The 19,744-nt window shown below is 39.4% G+C and overlaps 1 protein-coding gene across 1 annotated transcript in view; it reads left to right on the plus strand.

Moving 5' to 3' along the window:
* ICE1 (interactor of little elongation complex ELL subunit 1) overlaps window positions 1–19,744 on the plus strand; it is a 67,268-nt gene that overhangs the window by 35,652 nt on the left and 11,872 nt on the right. Inside the window, exons 13-17 of the mRNA XM_033178755.1 lie at window positions 1,782–6,572; window positions 8,008–8,176; window positions 10,801–10,961; window positions 15,490–15,680; window positions 17,895–18,001. Coding sequence (XP_033034646.1) covers window positions 1,782–6,572; window positions 8,008–8,176; window positions 10,801–10,961; window positions 15,490–15,680; window positions 17,895–18,001 — 5,419 coding nt within the window. The remainder of the gene's footprint in view (window positions 1–1,781; window positions 6,573–8,007; window positions 8,177–10,800; window positions 10,962–15,489; window positions 15,681–17,894; window positions 18,002–19,744) is intronic.

The following is a 19,744-nucleotide window of genomic DNA, read 5'->3' on the forward strand; positions in this document are numbered from 1 at the left end:
GTGAGACTGGGAAAGGCCATGTGCATCCTCCCAAGGAGTTCCCACTTTATCCTGAAGGGGGAAATCTTTGATGAATCCAAAGACGTAAACTGAAAGATAGATTGTTATTTGAAAGTTTCATTTCAGTATGAATGAGTAGGGAGTGGGGTGATAGTCAGAAAATAGACAAGACCACAGGCAAGGTAGCGGCTTAATAAGCAGCTCAAGTAAATTTTTTTTTTTTTTGAGACAAGAGTCTCGCTGTGTTGCCCAGACTGGAGCACAGTGGCACGATCTTGGCTCACTGCAAGCTCCGCCTCCCAGGTTCACACCGTTCTCCTGCCTCAGCCTCCCAAGTAGCTGGGACTACAGGTGCCTGACACCATGCCCAGCTAATTTTTTTGTATTTTTGGTAGAGATGTGGTTTCATGGTGTTAGCCAGGATGGTCTCGATCTCCTGACCTTGTGATCCGCCTACCTCAGCCTCCCATAGTGCTGGGAGTACAGGCGTGAGCCACTGCGCCTAGCCGCAGCTCACTTAATTCTTGATACCTGAACCTAAGTTGTGGCACTGGTGTTAAAGAGGTGGGAACTGGTTTGAAAAATGTTATGAGGTCAGATGAGCAGCATTTGGTGACATTTTAAATGTGGCAGTTAGGGTAGATGGAGGAGTCCAAGATGTTGAAAAACAGCAAATATAAGAAGAGACCCTGTTTGGGAGAATAACGTATAGAATGTTAGATATGAGGCATGCATATACACAGGCAAGGTACTGGAGGGAGGCTGTGGTGGTGCACAGACGTTCAGGACCTGCCAGCGTTTGAGTGCAGTAGAAGTCATGCAGCTCTGATATCATCCAGTAAGAGTGTGGAGGAGGAGAAGATGGAGTCCCAGTTAGGACCCTGGGGAGCCATCCCTATGTAAGTGACAAGTAGAAGAAGTTCGAGGAAAGGAGATTGAAAACAAGGGCAGAATAGACAAAATCCAGGAGATGGTGGTACTCTGGAGTTCAAAAGAGGAAAGAATTCTTTCAGTAGGAGCAAGTTGATGTCAGCAGCTGTTAATCTTCACCAGTCCACTGTTCTCTAACAGAATAGAGACAAGGTGGTTGATGGTGTCAGCGCAAGCCAAGTGGGCCACATGCTCTAGGCAGTTAACTCAGGAGGGGACGAGTTGGGGGTCAGGAAAAGGTTCTGGAGCAGAGGTGGCCGGAGAACGGGCTGGGAGGGAGAGAGCGTTGTAAGGGTAGCACAGGTGTGGTTGATGACATCAGTCAGGCTGCAGCACTCTGTGAGGACATGTTGGGGAGGAGGTATGTGGTGGGAGATACCCACAAGACAACACCCCTCCCCCCCTGCACAAGGCTGTACCGGGCACAAGTCAGATACACCAGAGGGAGAAGAAATAGAGAGCTATGAAGCCAGAGACCAGCAACCTGGGTCAGAGCCTTTGTTACTAGATGATGGGGAAGTAACAGTGTGCAAGTAGGAATGTTTGAAAGTTAAGAGAACAAACATAACCCTGTGTAGAGTGGAGTGTGGCACTTGGAAGCATGTCTGTTATTGGGGGAGGTGTCTCTGTGGGTTGCTGGGCACCCTTAAGGAGAGAGCAGAACAGTGTTGGACCAAAGCTGGAGAACTCCCCACTCACCACAGAGATTCCAGGCTCTAGCCTGCCCCTGCTCAAATGTGATTATAAAGATTCTTCAGGAAACATGTACTTTTAAAAAATAATGCATGTAGTTGATAGTCATGTTAATCTGTTGAATTAGTGTTTGACAAGTATAATTCATATTTTTTAAGGAAACCTTCTTTGGAGAGTATGCAGATTCCAGCGACAATGACTCAATCCAACTTAGAAATTCTGCTGAGTCCGTTTCAGAAGATGATACAGCTGAATCACAGAATTATTTTGGCTCATTGAGAAAAAGTAAAGGAAGTGGTACATGGGAGGAAAAGCTCAAATCACATGAAGCTATCCAAGCTCTGAATACATGGGAAGTAAATAAAGTGACAACTGCTGGACTTGAGACTTTCACAGCAACACTGAGAGAATCTTCTGCCACACACTCCTTAGTTGGTGAAAAACACTGGACCACAGCATCTCGATCCATGAGTGATAGAAAAAGAGACATTTTACATGAGACAAAGACACAAATGGAGGTTAGAGAAATGGATAAGTCAGTGCAAACTGAGAAGACCGTTCGTAAACTCACTCGAGGTCTGTGCATTGAGAGATTGTCTGCCAGCCCTGCACAAGAGAAGGAAGCTGCCCCTAGGAAGTCCGAGTTGTGTTCTTCTCACCTTGGCAAAAGGCCATTAAATGAACTCATGGAATCTGAAGGAAAAATCCCATTGTCCAAAATGATAGGATCACCCAAATCAGAGTTTACTAAGTGGACACGAATTAATGAAATCACTTCTGAACCAGACTGTATCACAGTTTCTGGCCATTTTCACGGACTATCTAGAGAATTGGAAAAGGAAAAAGAAGATACACAAGGGTTCTCTTTAGGAGAATCACCTGAATCAGAAGATGATGACTCAGGTGATGCAATGGATGTAGCAGGGCTTGACGTTGAAACCAGTTTTTCCTCGTCTTCTACCTTGGTAGCATTGTCTGTTGGCAGTAATCCCCAGTCTTCTTCTAGGTTAGACTGTGGTAATGATCCAGATATTACTACTAAAGTTTTCTCTACTGAACTGCCTCATTCAGAACATAAATTACACACTAAAACTTTAAACACATTACATCTGCAGTCTGAGCCACCAGAGTGTTCTATAGGAAGAAACACCTTGGAGAATAGCCTGCGTGCCTTGAGCCCTGAATTGGGAGCATCTAGTTTTAATGATCAGAAGAGCAGTGGTATAGAATATGCAAAAGTAGTAAAAGACTTAACCAAAATACATTCACTTCCTCGGTCAGTATTTATGAAAGCTACAAAAGATGGGCAATGTGAAAGTCAAGATCCAAGAATTGAGCTCACACTAAATAAGCCAGATTTCACATCATTAATAGGTTCTCAGGCTGCCTTCATCAAGAGTGGTTTGGGTTTTGTTAAAAGTACTTCATGGCACCATAGTGATTTATTAAGGAAAGGTGGCGAAGAAAGTCTGAAAGCTAAATCAGAACATGAACAAAAGACTAGCCAGTTACAAAAGGCAATGCCATCCCTACAAAATAGAGGACCAACACCCAAGCCTAATCTTCTTAAAGAAAATAACAGTCCTGTAGAATTCAAGACCACTGCATCGGTGTTGCCTAATCAAGTATCAGTTATCACAAAACAGACAAGAACTGAGAAGGTTCAGAGTGCCAAATTGGAACACTTGAGGCCACATAGGAACGAGCCTACCTTAGTAACAGAAAATAATGGCAACGAAACTGGTATGTCAACTATAGCAAAATGTGCTGGGGAAAGAGATGATACAACACAAAACGTCAGGGAGGTGGCTGCTGTGCAAAGCATTTCACCAGAAGTTTCTGCCTCTAGGAGAAAATTAGATTTCAATTGTGCAGGTGGTTCTTCACCAGTAGAAAATTCTGATTGTTCCACAAATAGCAGAGTATCTTTCTCTTCTGAAAACATCCTTGTCCAAAACCAAGACATTGTGAGAGAAGCTGCAGTGCAGGGAGATGGGCAAAAGCAAAGGCAGCCTCAGGCCACAGATCTGGACTCCAGTGGGACAGATGGCAGTGAGGTGCTTCCAGCCACAGAAGTGACCATGTCAGGAGGCTTTTCTGTTGAAAACACCAGCTGTGGAGACACAGGGAGATCTGGTGGTGAGGCCCTGGCTGTTGCAAATGATTCTACTAGCACATCACAAAATGCTAATGGACTTTGGAAGTTGAAATCTACGACTCCCGGTGGTGCTTTGCTTGAATGTTTTGGCACTGCAGACACTACTTTTTCTTCAGCATTTTGCCAAAAAGGAGAGACACAGGATACCTCCCAAAGTAGCCTGCCTGGTACCTTATATTGTTACACAGGCATTCGAGAAGGGGGAGACGACACTGAGGTAGAGGAGAGTGAGGCATTTAGCTGCAGTGAGGGGAGCGAACAGCAAGATGCTCCTGATGACTCGCAGAAAAATTCAGGAGATACAGATGCTGGTGTAGCTGAGGTGAGACCTTCCTTAGAGGTAGGTTATTTGACATCAGCTCTGCAAGATTTTAACATAAGTACTTTTTCTGAGCTAGATAGACTTTCCACATCAGAGGTTGTGATGTTTCTTGAGAGCTGTCAATTAGGGGATTATAGTTCAGGGGACTCTGTTTCTGAATGTTCTAGTAAAGGAATTCTAAATAAAGAAATGAACAAAGAATTAAAGCCAAGTGAAATAGCAGGAGAAAAATACAGAAAGCAACCCTGTGAGGAGGAAACACTTGGAACCTGTGAAGAATGGATTGAATCAGAGGAAGATGATTATTTGTTAAAAAATACAAGTCAGCTCACTCAGTGTTCTTTGGAAACTCTGTCTGAGGTTCTGACCAAGATTAGGCAAGAACTTCAGACAAATGCTGAAGATTGCAATGGTAAAGACACTGGCAGTTTATTGCTCTTAAATATAAATAACAACTTGACCACTGAGAATTTAAAAGAGAAAAGTCCATTTCGGGAAACAACTGCCTCCTCATCACATGCTTCAGAACCAGCCCCACAGACAGCTGCCTTGGACACTGAGGGCAGCTCTCCCATCGGCGGTAGGCCTCAGAATGAAAACACTGAGAGCAGACCAGAGGCCAGTTCAGATGCAGGCGGGCAAACCAGTGGTGGGAAAGAAGTCCTGCCAGAACCTGTGGAGCCATCAGCCTTGTGCTCTGACTCTGTAACACAGCCATCAACAGAACAAAGTTCTAATTGCGAGGCCGAAACAACATTTCAGTGTCAGATAGCAACAGTGACCTCAGAAGTTATAAATGTACTTATAAATAAGGATCAGAATCTAGTCATTGAAAAGGGGGACAACTGGACAATTATCAGCGGCGTAGCTGTCCTGCCACATGTGGACCAGGTCACACTGTGTGACTTTCCTGGAGACATCCCTATTTCTCAGGCTCAAGGAGAGCTGGAAGCCGGTTGCATCCCAGTGACTTCTGCTGAGAAGTCCCCAGAAGCCAGTCACACTGGCCCCGCATTTCAGGAGGTTCCATGTGGCAATAATCTTTCATGTCCCCAAGAAGATGTTTCAAGCACTGGTCAGAGCACCAACTTTGATAAAAGTCGTTTGCGAAATAGACCCGTTAAGCCTAGTATATGGATTAGTTCTCAAATATATGATCAAAACTTCGAGACTCAGATTGTTGCATCTGATCACACATATTATAACTCAAAACTAGAGCCATCTGGCAAAAATAAGAATCGATCAAAGGTTTCAAACAAAGATCAGTCAAACAAGCCAGTAAAAACTTCAGCATCGAGCAGAGTTGAAACTCATCAGAATGAAGTTGCTCAGTCATTTTCAGGGGAAAAAGCTAATACAAAAACTCAGAGAAGCCAAACTCAGACCATTTTAGCAAATGCTGATACATCCACTCCTACAGATTGCTCTCCTGACACTCTGAGTAAAATACGGCAAGAGGTGGGGCCTCCTTTGCCACCTCTGCTTGCTCCTCTGATAGCTACACCTCCAAGGACTTCACAGCCACTCTCTCCACTGATATCGAGTTCTAGTCCTTCCTCACCAACCTCTCCCGTCGGCCAGATTTCTCCCTTATGTGAAACCCCAGTGCCTCCTGTCATGTCTCCATGGCCAGAGGACCCCAGACGTGCCTCTCCTCTAGATCCTTCTCCATCTCCATCTGCTGTGTCAGCCAGTGAGAGGGTAGTGTCATCTCCTCTGCAGTTCTGTGCGGCCACACCGAAGCACGCACTTCCTGTGCCTGGCCGACTCCCACCCTGTGCATCTGGCCATGCTGCTGTGGGGGGGCCTCAGGAGAATTCTGTGAAAATCCTTGACACCATGTACCCAGAGTTATCTGCCAGGGCCCGGACTCTCAACATCCTCAAAGGGAATATTCAACTCACACGAGGCCCATCTGCTGACTGTAAGAATTTACCAGGACCTGCCAGTGCCATGATAGGATTCAAAACTATCACTTCAGCAGCAACTGCTTTTGTCAAAACTGGGAGCAGCTCTGGTGGTGACTGTAACCAAGACAAGTCAAGAGATTTGGGGACTCAGCAGGATTCAGGTGGGAAAAGAACATTGTCAGCGTCTACACTGAGAAGTGCTAAAAGACTGCGCCTGGACACTGGGTCCCCAGAACCAGAAACCAGGGGAGTCACTGCAGAAGGAATCCACAAGAACCTCTCAGGGAACCTCCCTCCAGCTAAAATTGCAACAACAGATGCGGAAAGAAGTTGTTCTAGTCCAGCCATCAGTGCAGTTTCACAGTTGCCTTTAAACCCGAAAGAAACTGTGGAGTCCCATGATAAAGCCATAGCTAATGCCCTGAAGAAAATTGCAGAGTTTTCTTTTGATCTGTTACCTGTCATTCGTAGTCATGTATATGTGGGAAATATCTCCAAAAAGCCTGTAATGAGAGATCAAGAGAAAGAAGTTGTTTATGAATTCAGCACAACAAAAAAGGTATGTGGCTGCTCTTTTCTGAGTGCATTATGGATTACATGTCCTCAAAGACAGATGCTGTTTACTGTCAGCAAAATGTGTAGATGACCATGGACAAAGGTTTTACTGCAAGGATGAGAGTTATCCATGTAAACATTATGACTACTTTATTTCTTTTTTTTTTTTTTGAGACGGAGTCTCGCTCTGTCTCCCAGGCTGGAGTGCAGTGGCCGGATCTCAGCTCACTGCAAGCTCCGCCTCCCAGGTTCACGCCATTCTCCTGGCTCAGCCCCCCGAGTAGCTGGGACTACAGGTGCCCGCCACCTTGCCTGGCTAGTTTTTTGTATTTTTTTTTTTTTAGTAGAGACGGGGTTTCACCGTTTTTGCCAGGATGGTCTCGATCTCCTGACCTCGTGATCCACCCGTCTCGGCCTCCTAAAGTGCTGGGATTACAGGCTTGAGCCACCGCGCCCGGCCTACTACTTTATTTCTAGCCAGCATTTTACAAATTTAAAATACAATAAGAGACTGGAGATTTGGTCATTTCTATTCATCAAATTACTTACATTTTTTTTTAAAGTATCTGTCAGGACTAAAATTGCATATATCCACTTGATCCTGGCATGTTTAGAGGCTTAAAATTATTTTCTTCAAAGCTTCAACTTATCACATAATTTTTCTTTTCCTTGAGTGTTTGTTACAAATCAAACAGGAACAAATGCTTAGTGTCAAGAGAGGGAAAAAAGGGGTGGTTTAAATTTAAATATGTAGTTTATTAGGACTTTTATAGTTCTATGTTTTCTAAATATCCGCTGGAACCTTGCATGGATGACTTCTAGTGCTAGATGGATCACACTTGGTGCTTATCTGCGTTTACTTGGAGTTATTTTGGCATAAATATTTATTTTTTTAGATTGCTTACTTGCAGAAAGCATAAGGAGCTCTGTAAGTCACTTTGAAAGGAAATGAATGCATATATCAAATTATTTAATGCTCTTCCTAGGACAAAAAATGTTACTTAGTATTTTAAATTTAAACAGTATGTAGAGTAAATTAGAGTTTAGAAAACAAGAATGAGAGTAAAATTATATACTGTATTTCATACAGTCACATACACAGATTACATAAGGCAAAACCCAAGAAATTATGATTTATTTGACTAGAGGTAGTGACAGTGTGCAGCTAGGTCTTTTGAGACTTGCATTCTGGCATCTGCAGCATTACCAACCATAGGAAACAGACAGGTGTGGGGATCTCTTCAATGTCCCCGACCTCGATTCTCGTGACTTACATGCTAGGTAAGTTCTTACCAGTTATTACTGTGCTCTACCTTCTGATGTAGCACAAGTTTTGTTTTTTCAATAGATACTTAAGTTTTGTAACTTTTAGATAATCTTTGCTAGGCTAAAGATAAATATTAGTGTACATTGCCATTTTAATTTTTTTTTCAATCCAGCATTTAGCAGAGTGCTTGCTTCACTCTATTCTCTCAGAACTAAAAATTCAGAAGATATCTATGGACCACAATTACATTCATGCTCTCTGCAGGGTGTATGTGGGTATTTGTCGGCAACTTGGAGACTTGGAAAGAGCTCGCTTGTTTTGCTACAGCCTGCTTAAAGAAGGTATGCTTAGATTGTGACAATTTTGTATTGAAAATATATGATTGCCTTTTTCCCTTATACTGGAGTCTCTATTTTCAGCTCTGTGATTACTGTGTATCTTTTAAAATAATGTTATACTTTGTCCTTTGAATAGCTTTGGCTATACCCAGCTGCACCTGGTCTTTACTAGGGCTTACTTATATCAGCACATATATTTCCACTTGTAAATAAATGAGGATTTCTCGTTACTGTGTCTATTTGTTCTGTGCCCTGGGCAGCTGCTTTAGAATTAGATATAGTTGCTGTAAAATATGAGAGGGATACTTTAAGTGACAAGCCAAACTGCTGTACCACTAGATGGAAAGGGTAGTAACTTTAAGATAGAATTGTAAGCTGATGAAAAGAAGTAGATGACAGAAAGCTGAAAGGAGATGGTGACGTGAGGGTTGTCCTGTGATTCTCTTTTCTCTTTACTATTTCTTCCAGCCCTACTAGTGGATCAGATTGGGAATCATTCTTTGCTATATCACATCCTCAGTGTTTTTAAATCAGATGATGTACATACGAAATCTAATGTCATATCAGTCTTATCTCAGTGTTCAACATTTTACAGTCTCTGACTGCCATGTTTATGGGGCTTATACATCAGGATAATTGAGTATATGCATCACTTTTACTGTTGTGAACGAAGCTGCTAAGTGTTTCATTTACCCACTTCGTTTCTTTGTTTACTCTTTCAGTCATTTATTCAACAAATCATTATGGAGTGACTGTTAGGATTTCTGTGGTGATTAAATTCATATGGAGGTACAATTGTCCAGGGGACTGACAGGCCATTGTCACATCACAAAAACACACATGAAGTTCAGCAGTTGGCGGGTGGTGGGACGGAACAGGATGTGGGCTCGGCCAAGACCACGATGGATTTCTTGTTCTTCCTCAACCACAACAGGCCCATTCGTAGCTCTAGCTTTTGTGCTGACAGCTTTCTTGCTCTGTTTCCCTCAGCTCTTGCGTTTCACTCCATTTTCACATACCTTCCTAATCATCCTGGATCCCTTATTTTTCTTTATTTGCCTTCATGGCACTTACCACTTCTTAAAGATGAAATATTTTGTTTGCTGTCTCTCTGCTCCTCTAGCTTGTATACTCTGTAAGGAGATAATTTATTTGTCTTGTTTCTACTCTGAAGTGTCACCAGATAAACATAGGATTCAGAAATTAACAGATCAAGTTTAGTGCAGTGAGTTTATACTTTGAGCTACCTATTCTTAGGTGTGTCAATGATAGATAAAGCAGAACAAAGAAAACTAAAAAGATGTGATTGTACAGCAAACAGGATAAAAATCTTTACTTTGGAAGGCTCTTGACAACTTCTTATGAAATTAAAACATTCATTTATCCTGTGGCCCAGAAATTCTACTCATAGGCACTTATGCAGCAGAAACACAGAGTTAGATCGTTACATCATTCCATAAACTAGCACACGGATATAACATCTTGACTCATAGGAGCTCATAACTGGAAACAAATATCCATCAGCCAGTGAATGGAAAACATTTTGATATATCAAGCAAGCACTTAAATACTACTTGGGTATACAAAGGAATAGACTACCAGTGTATGCAACAACATGGATGAATGTCGAGACCAACCTGCTGAGTAGGGAAGCCGGACAGAAGAGAGTGCATACTACACAAATCCATTAATAAATATTTGAGAAAAGGCAAACTAATGTAGAGTGACAATAGATCAGGACTTCTCTGTATCTGGGGTGAGGTGATTCACTGCAGAACACAAGAACGAGAGAATTTTTGGGATGATGGTATTGACTGTTGTGGTGGTGGTTTCGTGGATTTAATCATTTGTCAAAAATCATTGAACTTTAAAAGAGGGTATTTTATTGTCTGTAGACTACAATTAATTTTTAAAAAAGAGACAAAGTCAGAATGTAGGAGAAAGTATTTACAACAAAAGAATTGTCACCTAGAATTTATTTAAAAAATTCTTCAAATCAGAAGCTTTATGTGTTCAATGAGTAAATGTAATGCATAAAAGCCTATGTAATGTAATGAAAAATCTATGTAATGCATAAAAATTGCCTATAATGACACATACCAAATGGAATAATTCTGAGAACAAGGAAGTTAGAGAATGGATTTTTCTTTTTTCTTTTTCTTTTTTTTTTTGAGACGGAGTCTCGCTCTGTCGCCCAGGCTGGAGTGCAGTGGCGCAATCTCAGCTCACTGCAAGCTCCGCCTTGCGGGTTCACGCCATTCTCCTGCCTCAGCCTCCTGAGTAGCTGGGACTACAGGCGCCCACCACCACGCCCGGCTAATTTTTTGTATTTTTAGTAGAGACGGGGTTTCACCGTGTTAGCCAGGATGGTCTTGATTTCTTGTCCTCCTGCTCCGCCCGCCTCACCTCCCAAAGTGCTGGGATTATAGCCGTGAGCCACCGCGCCCAGCCGAGAACGGATTTTTGAAATGACTATGACTGGAGCCTCATCTGGGCTCCCCATTTACAGCTTCCTCCATTGCAGGATGCCTTGCAAGGCACCAGTGAAATTAATACAATTTATTCTTAATTTGCAATTTATTCACTTGATCATACATAAAAGGTTTATTGTATTTTATTTCTCATAGATTTTCCAGAGTCTGAAAAATTAACTTTGTTTATTGCAAACATGTGGCATGATGTATTTCTCTCTCAATCGGTGATTAATAAAGCAATGCAGTTAGTTGCCAGGCAACGTGCTAAAGGAGAGGTTCTGAACTGCTTGAGAGCTTTTCTTAATTGGGAAAAGGTGAGCTTTATTTCTATTTCTTACAGTACCTTACTTTTAGATATTATATAGATATTATTATTTTGTTGTGTATTTAGTTTTATATTAGTTCATAGGCATTTTCTTCTTTCTAAATCTTTTAAAATTTAATCAGTTTAACCTAAGCTTATTCATTTTGTTCATTAAGTATGCATGAGACATTCGAGGAAGAATTGTAGACCAAAGGATTGTGTTAATTAACAATTTGTTTTGTACACTAGTTTGTGACTGATGAAACCCACACATAGGTATATATGTTGAAAAGTCTCAGAGAAGCTACAGAATGATTCAGTTCTTCAATAGACACTTAGGTAAAAAAAATAATGTATTTCAGTTTTTTCCTAATAGGACTTTAAAAAATCTAATATGCTTTATTTTTCTTTCTAGTTGGTGGAATTTGTTTTTGTGCTAACTACTTTGTTCCCGTGTTATCTTTTATTATTTTTAGTTATTGATATGTTAAAGTAAGTGTGTCTAGATGGGTGTTCTTTCCTCAGTTTATTTCATTTGTTCATTTTATCTAATGAGAATCTAACTACCAGTAGCAGACTTCAAGAAGAGGTACTAAAGCCAGTGATATTGATTTTTAAATTTTATTTTGTTTTTAATGAGCATGTATTTCCTCTTCTGAAAACTCCCCTTGGTTTATGTGTGGAGCAGAATTTTATATGCTGTTTTGCCTTTTTTTATTATTACTTTTGATGTTAATATTTGTTAGGCTTTTATTTTTTATAAAACATAAAGGAAAGAGCTTTTGGTGGTCAAAAGTTAGGTAAATATTAAAAAGCAAGTTTGTAATGATCTCTTCATCAATCTGTCTAGACACAACAGAGTACATTCATGTGAGCTATTGTGATAAATTCTAGTCTGTCACTTTGTGTCAGGAGAGACATCCCGACTCCTACCGATGGATACCAGCAACCACATATATATCTGCTCCAGAGGGTTACTAGCCTCCAGAGGGTTACCTGCTTCTGGAAGGTTACCTGCCTCCAGAGAGTTACCTGCTTTGAGGGTTACTGCCTTCAGAGGGTTACCTGTTCCCAGAGAGTTACCTGCCTCCAGAGTTACCTGTTCCCAGAGGGTTACCTGCCTCCAGAGCATTACCTGCCTCAAGAGAGTTAACTGTTCCCAGAGGGTTACCTGTTCCCAGAGAGTTACCTGCCTCCAGAGTTACCTGTTCCCAGAGGGTTACCTGCCTCCAGGGGGTTTCCTGTTCCTAGAGAGTTACCTGTGTCTGGAGAGTTACTTGCCTCTAGAGGGTTACCTGCCTTCAGAATGTTATCTGCCCAGGCTGCTCCTGCTCTCACTTGGTCTTTCTGCTTGCACACTAGAGCCCATCTCCTTTCACCTGTTCAGAAATAAGCAGGATATGGTTAAAAAGACATTACTTATGAAGAACATACCATTTTAGTAAATGTATTTGCTAAGTATTGTGTCAAATAAAAATACATAGTCAAAGCTTTAAGAAAGGGAGAAATACTTGGGGAATAAAACCCCATTATATTAGAGGATTTCCAAGAGCTTGCTTACAGAATTAAAAATCTAGTAAACAAAAATGAGGACATAGTACAATTCATTAATTTAAAAAGTAAATGTGTATGAAGAATATTTTTTATTTGTGACACATTTACACAAATGATGAATTGACCACGTGAAAACATTAGTTTTAAAGTAAAGATTTCACGCTCAAAATTCCCTGGTAATAATTCAGTAAAATTTAACAGAAAAAAAATTCAAAATATTTACATTTACTTTGAAATTGAGACATCCATTCGTAGACAATCTGGGAACAAATAAAATATGAAAAGTAAAATCACAGTCTTAAAAGTCAATGAAAAAGTAAACTCAGAATCAAAGATCTGTAGCTTTTTTGGAAAACATGTACTCATTAAAGTATCTTAAATGTCTTAGTTGTTTAGCAGAAAATAAATGAAGTTAACTGCTACTCATCTTCAACATTAGAAATATAACAAGGGAACCAGAGAAAAAGAATAAATTTTAGGAGATAGTAGTAATGAAGTGGAAAAGAAACAGAAACACATAGAAGATAAAAATACTGCTTTTAAAAAATGCTGACAACATAGATAGCTGATGCAGATCAGCAAAAACAAAAGAGCAAAAATAGTGAAGATTTGAAATGGGAAAGTAGACATATAGGACACAGAATGAGAAGACGACTATCTGCAGTAGATTTGGAAATGGTGATTTCCTGGCAAAATACAAATGATCAAAATTGGCTTTGGGGTAGAAAACTTGAAAAGACTGGTTGAAAAGATAATTAAAACTTTTCTGTACAAAGACATGTATAGATTCCACCTGAGTTTTAATCTAATCTTTAAAGAACCAAGTAACTGTAATCTATTTTAAGCATGAGGAAAAACTGAAAGCCTTCTGTTCATTTCTAATAATAAAACCCAATTAAAAATGCTATAAGAAGGCAAAAGCCAGTTTTTAGTGAGTCACTTAGATGTAAGAAGTGTCACTAAACAGGAGATTTCAGTAATGTATTCAAACAATAATACTGTATAACTAAATAGAGTTTATCCTGATAAAACAAGGAGAATTCAGAATCAGAAAATCAATACATTACTGAATTAAAGAAGGAACCCCCAAGGGGTTATTCCTAGACTAGGAAATAGGAGGCAACTTATTAAATATAATACTGCTAGTTAACAAGAAATCAGTAGTAGTATCTTCAGTGTAAATTTTGAGATTATTTCAGTTTTTAAAATCATGAGTTAGCGATTCCTGCTGTAACCATGGTGGGGAGTATTTGCCTGTGTGGGTTCTTCAAGGTGGTTCCTCCTGCAAGTTTTTCTGGTGGAGCTGATAAAATCTTTAAGGATGCTCTATATGTAGAAGTGACTTCTTGGTTTAAATTACTGCTGAATTTTAAAGTTGTAAATTTATAAACCTTTTAAAAAAGCCTTTAAACTCATGAGTCTTGTTTCATTTATAAATCAACTAATTGTTAACAAAGTAAGAATGTGTTCACTTTGGCCATTGATTAATGTTAGTTAACTCATGTATTTAACAGATTAACATTTCCTAAATAATCTTATTTACAAATTTCAGTACGTTAATTATCTTAAAACTTTAAACATATTCATAAACTTAAGATATTCTTCAAAAACAAAGTAGGCCTTCAAGTCTAATAAGCATAATCTTCCTAAGCACTTACACATCTCTTGAGTATAAAAAGTCAAATTGAGAATGTAGAATATGAGTTGTAATAAATATTCAAACAATGTTTACAAACCTAATTACATTCTGTTAAACACATCTAATTAAAATTATGATTCTAATACAAAATACTTCCAATTACAGCCACACCTGAAACACAGGAGATTCTCAGCACTTTTATGGAGCATGTATTGTATACATGCCGATTATCCCATGTTCACAGTTGCTGCAAAATGTAAAATAGATACTCAAAAAAGTGAATATATGGATTTGATTTCTTTCATATCAAAATTTATTTTTGCATCTCCTCAGGTTGCAAAGTCACTGATTTTTCTAAGTGAGAAATATTTACCATTCTGGCTGAGTTTTGGTTATCAGGTATATTACTTTGAACCATGATTTGGCTAAGGATTATCTTATAGAAACCTTAAGACTTAGAACCTTTCAGTATACAGGTTCTGAAAGGTTCACTTACTGAGTCCTTCTAGTAATAAAGCAAATTTCCAAGCCCAAGCCTTTTCTTGTATTACGTATATTGAGTATTATATCTGTATTATTTTTATAATAAAACTCTCAAGCAGTGCTGGTGGAAACATGAAAAGGCATGACTACTTTGCAAAATTGTTGGGCACCTTCTTATAAAGTTAAACCAGTTCTTAGCCAAAGGCCCAGGAAGGAGTTCCACTCTTAGGTATTTTCAAGAGAAGTGAAATTTACATCCTCACAAAGGCTTGTACATGAATACTCACAGCAACATTAACAGTAGTCAAAAGTGAATTGATAAACAGTAATATATCCTTATAATTGGTTACTATTCAGCAGTAAAAAGTGTTCAAACTACTCTTTCATGCAACACTAGATAAATATCACATTATACACAGGTGTGAAAAAAGCCAGAAGTAAGAATTCATTACTTTCTGATTCGGTTTTATGAATTTCTTGAAAAGGCAGACTGATACTCAATGTCAGAAAAATAATATAATTTAAATAATTTTCAGAGGTTTATTTTTGTAATTATAACTAGCTTTCTAACTTTAATTCTCTTGAGTTGATGAAACTGTGCTTTCCTATCTGGATCACAGGTAAGCTGTTTTCTGCCTGATTGAATCCTGCATCCTGCCTATATAACTTTTTAATCTGGCTCATCCAACTACTGTTGTGTCATCATTCTATAACTAAGATAAACATGGTCAAACTGTTTTGAAAAGCTATTTCTGATTAAATGATTAGTCAGCGAATGCTTATTGTAGTCTTTTAGATAACTAAGGTAAGATGCATTATATGTGAAACTCCAGATTTTATTTTATTTCTTTTCATTTGCTAGAATGCCCCGGTAGATGTTGGCTTCATGGTTTCTAAGCTGCTTTTGACCATACAGTTATGTCCAAAAACAGAATTTCAATCTAGTGAAAAATTTGGTGAAGACCTAAGTGATAACACTTGGGAATACATATTTGCCATTGATCTGCTCTGCTGCCATCAGAAGTGGATCTGGACACATGATAACATCATAAGGTTAGTTATTTTACTAACTTAAATAAAGATGTGTTATTGTAAGGTTGAGTTGTTGAATGCTGAATTGTGGTTTGAATAATTTTTGTTGTTTAAGCATGTAAGGCAGATGAAACATTTACAAATGACACTGCTTTTATTTTGTAAGAGTTAATAAAACTACCCTTAAGATACCTTCATCATGGCCGGGCATGGTGGCTCACGCCTGTAATCCCAGCATTTTGGGAGGCCGAGGTGGATTGATCACGAGGTCAGGAGATCGAGACCATCCTGGCTAACACGGTGAAACCCCATCTCTACTAAAAATACCAAAAATTAGCCGGGCGTGGTGGCGGGCGTCTGTAGTCCCAGCTACTCGGGAGGCTGAGGCAGGAGAATGGTGTGAACCCTGGAGGTGGAGCTTGCAGTGAACCGAGATCGCATCACTGCACTCCAACCTGGGCGACAGAGCAAGACTCCGTCTCAAAAAAAAAAAAAAAAAAAGCTACCTTCATCACTATGACATTTTCTTGCTTTATTTTCCTTTAATACCTGTCACTAGTTTTTGTTCAATTCTGCTATTATCAGCTCTCCCCAATAGAAATGACTCTGGAGGGGCAGAGGGTGGCCTTGTTTGGATCGTGGCATAGCCCCAGCATGTGGAACAATGGCCACACAAGGGGAGCACCTGGACAATGTATGTTGAATGAAATTATCATTATCGCAATATACAGATACTCACAAAATCTAAAGGGAAGAGAAATATTCAGAATTATAAATTAGCAGCTCCTCCCACCTGGGAGAAAATTAAGCTCCCAGGCATTCATTATATGTAGTAAATTAACTTTTCTCTCTGCGTTTATAATTCTGGCAATAGCTTTGTACCATCTCTGGGAGAGTGGAGAAAATTGTCACTCAAATAATTTTTCTGTAGGTCTTAATTTTCTTGTGGAACCCTGGCTGAGAAAGGCTGGTTTAAGGGAGTTGGTGACATTAAAAAGGATGCATCAAAGGTTTGATAATCCATATCCTTGAGATACTTGAAGCTGTGGGAATTACCTTGTCCAAGGATCTGTGTGTGTCCAAGGATGTGTGTTACTCTTGTTCATCATCTTGACACTAAGGAAAGATTAGACATCTGAATGTCAGACAGTAAGGAATCAAATCATGGCACTCCTCTATGAGATGATAGCTATATTAAAACACGTAGCTATGAATGGATTACTATGTATTGACATAGAAAAGTATTTCCTAGTCTGTTACTAAATAAGAAAATGACAGAACAGTCTGTCCAGTGCCAGTCTGTATAATGATGTGTCAGGACCCACTGTGGGCCTCAGCTTTCTGAATCCTCATGGGAACCCACGAGGCAGGGGCCCTGTTGGCCCCAGTTATGCTTGAAGAGGCCGGGGCTGGTGCCCGTCAGAGATGCTTGGTCCACAATCCCTGCACTCATGGTGAAGATGTCAGCAAACATGAGGATCTCCACCTGAGCAACTGCAGACCCTGCTCCCTTCCTCAGCGCTGGTGGCTCTCTACAGGTTGTTTACATCCATAGAGAGTGGGGAGTATCTAGAAGAAAAGACAGAATTAGAAGAGTAATAATGATCTGAGACTGAGTTTGGAGTGCTTTTAATTTTCATTTTTCTTTTGTCTACATTAAACTTTTCTAGTGATACTTGATGAATGCCATGAAAGAAGTAGATACATTTTTGAAAAAATAGAAGACAAAGAGGAATTGGCACTGTTTTCAGTCAGTGGAAAGTTTCTTTTATCCATCTAAAGTGTTACTTGATTACTAAAGTTACAGTTTTCCTCTGGCTTAGCTCTTTTTACATGCACAGCTTTATTTGTCTGTGATCCTGATAGGTAACTTGGCTTCTAAAACACAGGGGCTGCTTTTGCACCCGGAGAGTCCAAGTGAAAACTCAGGCTCTACCACTTCCTAGTTCTGGGACATTGGGGTTGCTGTTCAGTTTCTCTGTCCAAAGCCTTGTTCAGAAGAGTTAGAACAAGATGCAAGCACTGAATTTCCAGCCACGTTAAAGCTAGCGTGGGCACAGCCATGCCGTTGGAGAAGATGTGAGCATCCAGTATCTGTTCTCACTTGAACTTACAGTGTTAGATCCTCAGCAATTACCCTCTTTCACTAATTGCTTAAGGATCATTTATAAGATAAGTTATTAATATTATTTGAGTGATGATGAACATACATCTTTTCTTGTTGCTGTTTTATAGTAAGGAGCTGTGGCCTGTAATGGATAAGTGGATAAAATACAGAAAAGGACATGCGAACATTGCGTATACTCCTGATATTATTATAGCCTCAATACTGAGGCTGATTGGTAAGTTATCTGTTTTTTAATTTTTTTTCTTGTTATTGATATCTTGGTGCAAGGGTAGGGGGTAACTGTATAATAATATATGTTGACTTTGAAAATGTTCCGTAACGACTGATTTTACAACCATCAGAGTAGATACTTTTGTGCTTTTAAGTCAGTCTTCTTTCTCTTTTCTTATAAATTAGTGTTTTATTCATCTTTTTCAGAGGTTTTTTCATGTTAGTACATTTTAGTTATAACTGAGCTCTTTTTAGATGCTAATACTAATACACATAAACACTAGGATATATGTTACTATAAATTATATTGTAGTTTCATTTGGTTTCTAAAATAAGGATTGTATTAAGCCATTCTTGCATTGCTATAAAATACTACCTGAGATGGGATAATTTATAAAGAGGTTTCATTGGCTCACAGTTCTGCAGGCTTTATAGGAAGTAGAGTGCTGGCACCTGCTTGGCTTCTGGGGAATTCTTAGGGAGCTTTCAATCATGGTTGAAGGTGATGAGGGAACAGACACATCACATATGTAAAGCAGGAGCAAATGAGGAGTAGTGGGGAGGTGTCACACACTTTTAAATGACCAGATCTCCTGTGAACTCAGAGCAAGAGCTTGCTCACCACAGGCATGGCCCAAGGCATTCATGAGGGATCCACTCCCATGATCCAGACACCTCCCACCAGGCCCCACCTCCAGCACTGGGGATTACAGTTCAATGTGAGATTTGGGTGGGGACAGATAACACAAACTATATCCAGGATATCTTCACACCACCTGCCCCAGTGTTTTCATACTTGTCTGTTAAGGGTCACTTAAATGAATTACAGAAGTTAAATGATTGTTTAAAAATAATTTAAATGAGACATGGATCCTTCTTAATCTCATATTTAAAGAGGACCTCAGTGGCCATTTGGTTCTCCTTCCTTATTTCCTGATAATTGTTAGTTTTTGTTTTTACTTATCTCCTACGAATCTTTATTTTTATTTTTACTTATTTTTTTGTTCTGTCTCGTCTTCAACAAGCTGCTGTTGAGGCCCTGCAGAATTATCAATGATAAGATCTATTATTTAGAAAGATGTCTTAGATACAAAAAACCCTTCAGAAAAATCAGTGAATCCAGGAGCTGGGTTTTTGAAAAGATTAACAAAATACACCACTAGCCAGACTAATAAAGAAGAAAAGGGACAAGAATCAAATAGACACAATAAAAAATGATAAAGGGGATATCACCACTGATTCCACAGAAATATAAACTGCCATCAGAGAATACTGTAAACACCTCTATGCAAATAAACTAGAAAATCTAGAAGAAATGGATAAATTCCTGGACACATGCACCCTACCAAGACTAAACCAGAAAGAAGTAGAATCCCTGAATAGACCGATAAGTTCTGAAATTGAGGCAGTGATTAATAGCCTACAAACCAAAAAAGCCCAGGACCAGACGGATTCACAGCCAAATTTTACCAGAGGTGCAAAGAGGAGCTGGTACCATTCCTTCTGAAACTATTCCAAACAATAGAGAAAGAAAGAATCCTCCTTAACTTATTTTAGGAGGCCAGCATCATCCTGGTACCAAAACCTGGCAGAAACAAAACAGAAAAAGAAAATTTCAGACCAGTGTCTCCATTGAACATCGATGTGAAAATCCTCAATAAAATACTAGCAAACCAAATCCAGCAGCACATCAAAAAGCTTATCCACCATAATCAAGTCAGCTTTATCCCTGGGATGCAAGGCTGGT

The sequence above is a fragment of the Trachypithecus francoisi genome, unplaced genomic scaffold (genome assembly GCF_009764315.1).
Source record: "Trachypithecus francoisi isolate TF-2019V2 unplaced genomic scaffold, Tfra_2.0 Lachesis_group2, whole genome shotgun sequence".
NCBI classification, from domain to species: Eukaryota; Metazoa; Chordata; class Mammalia; order Primates; family Cercopithecidae; genus Trachypithecus; species Trachypithecus francoisi.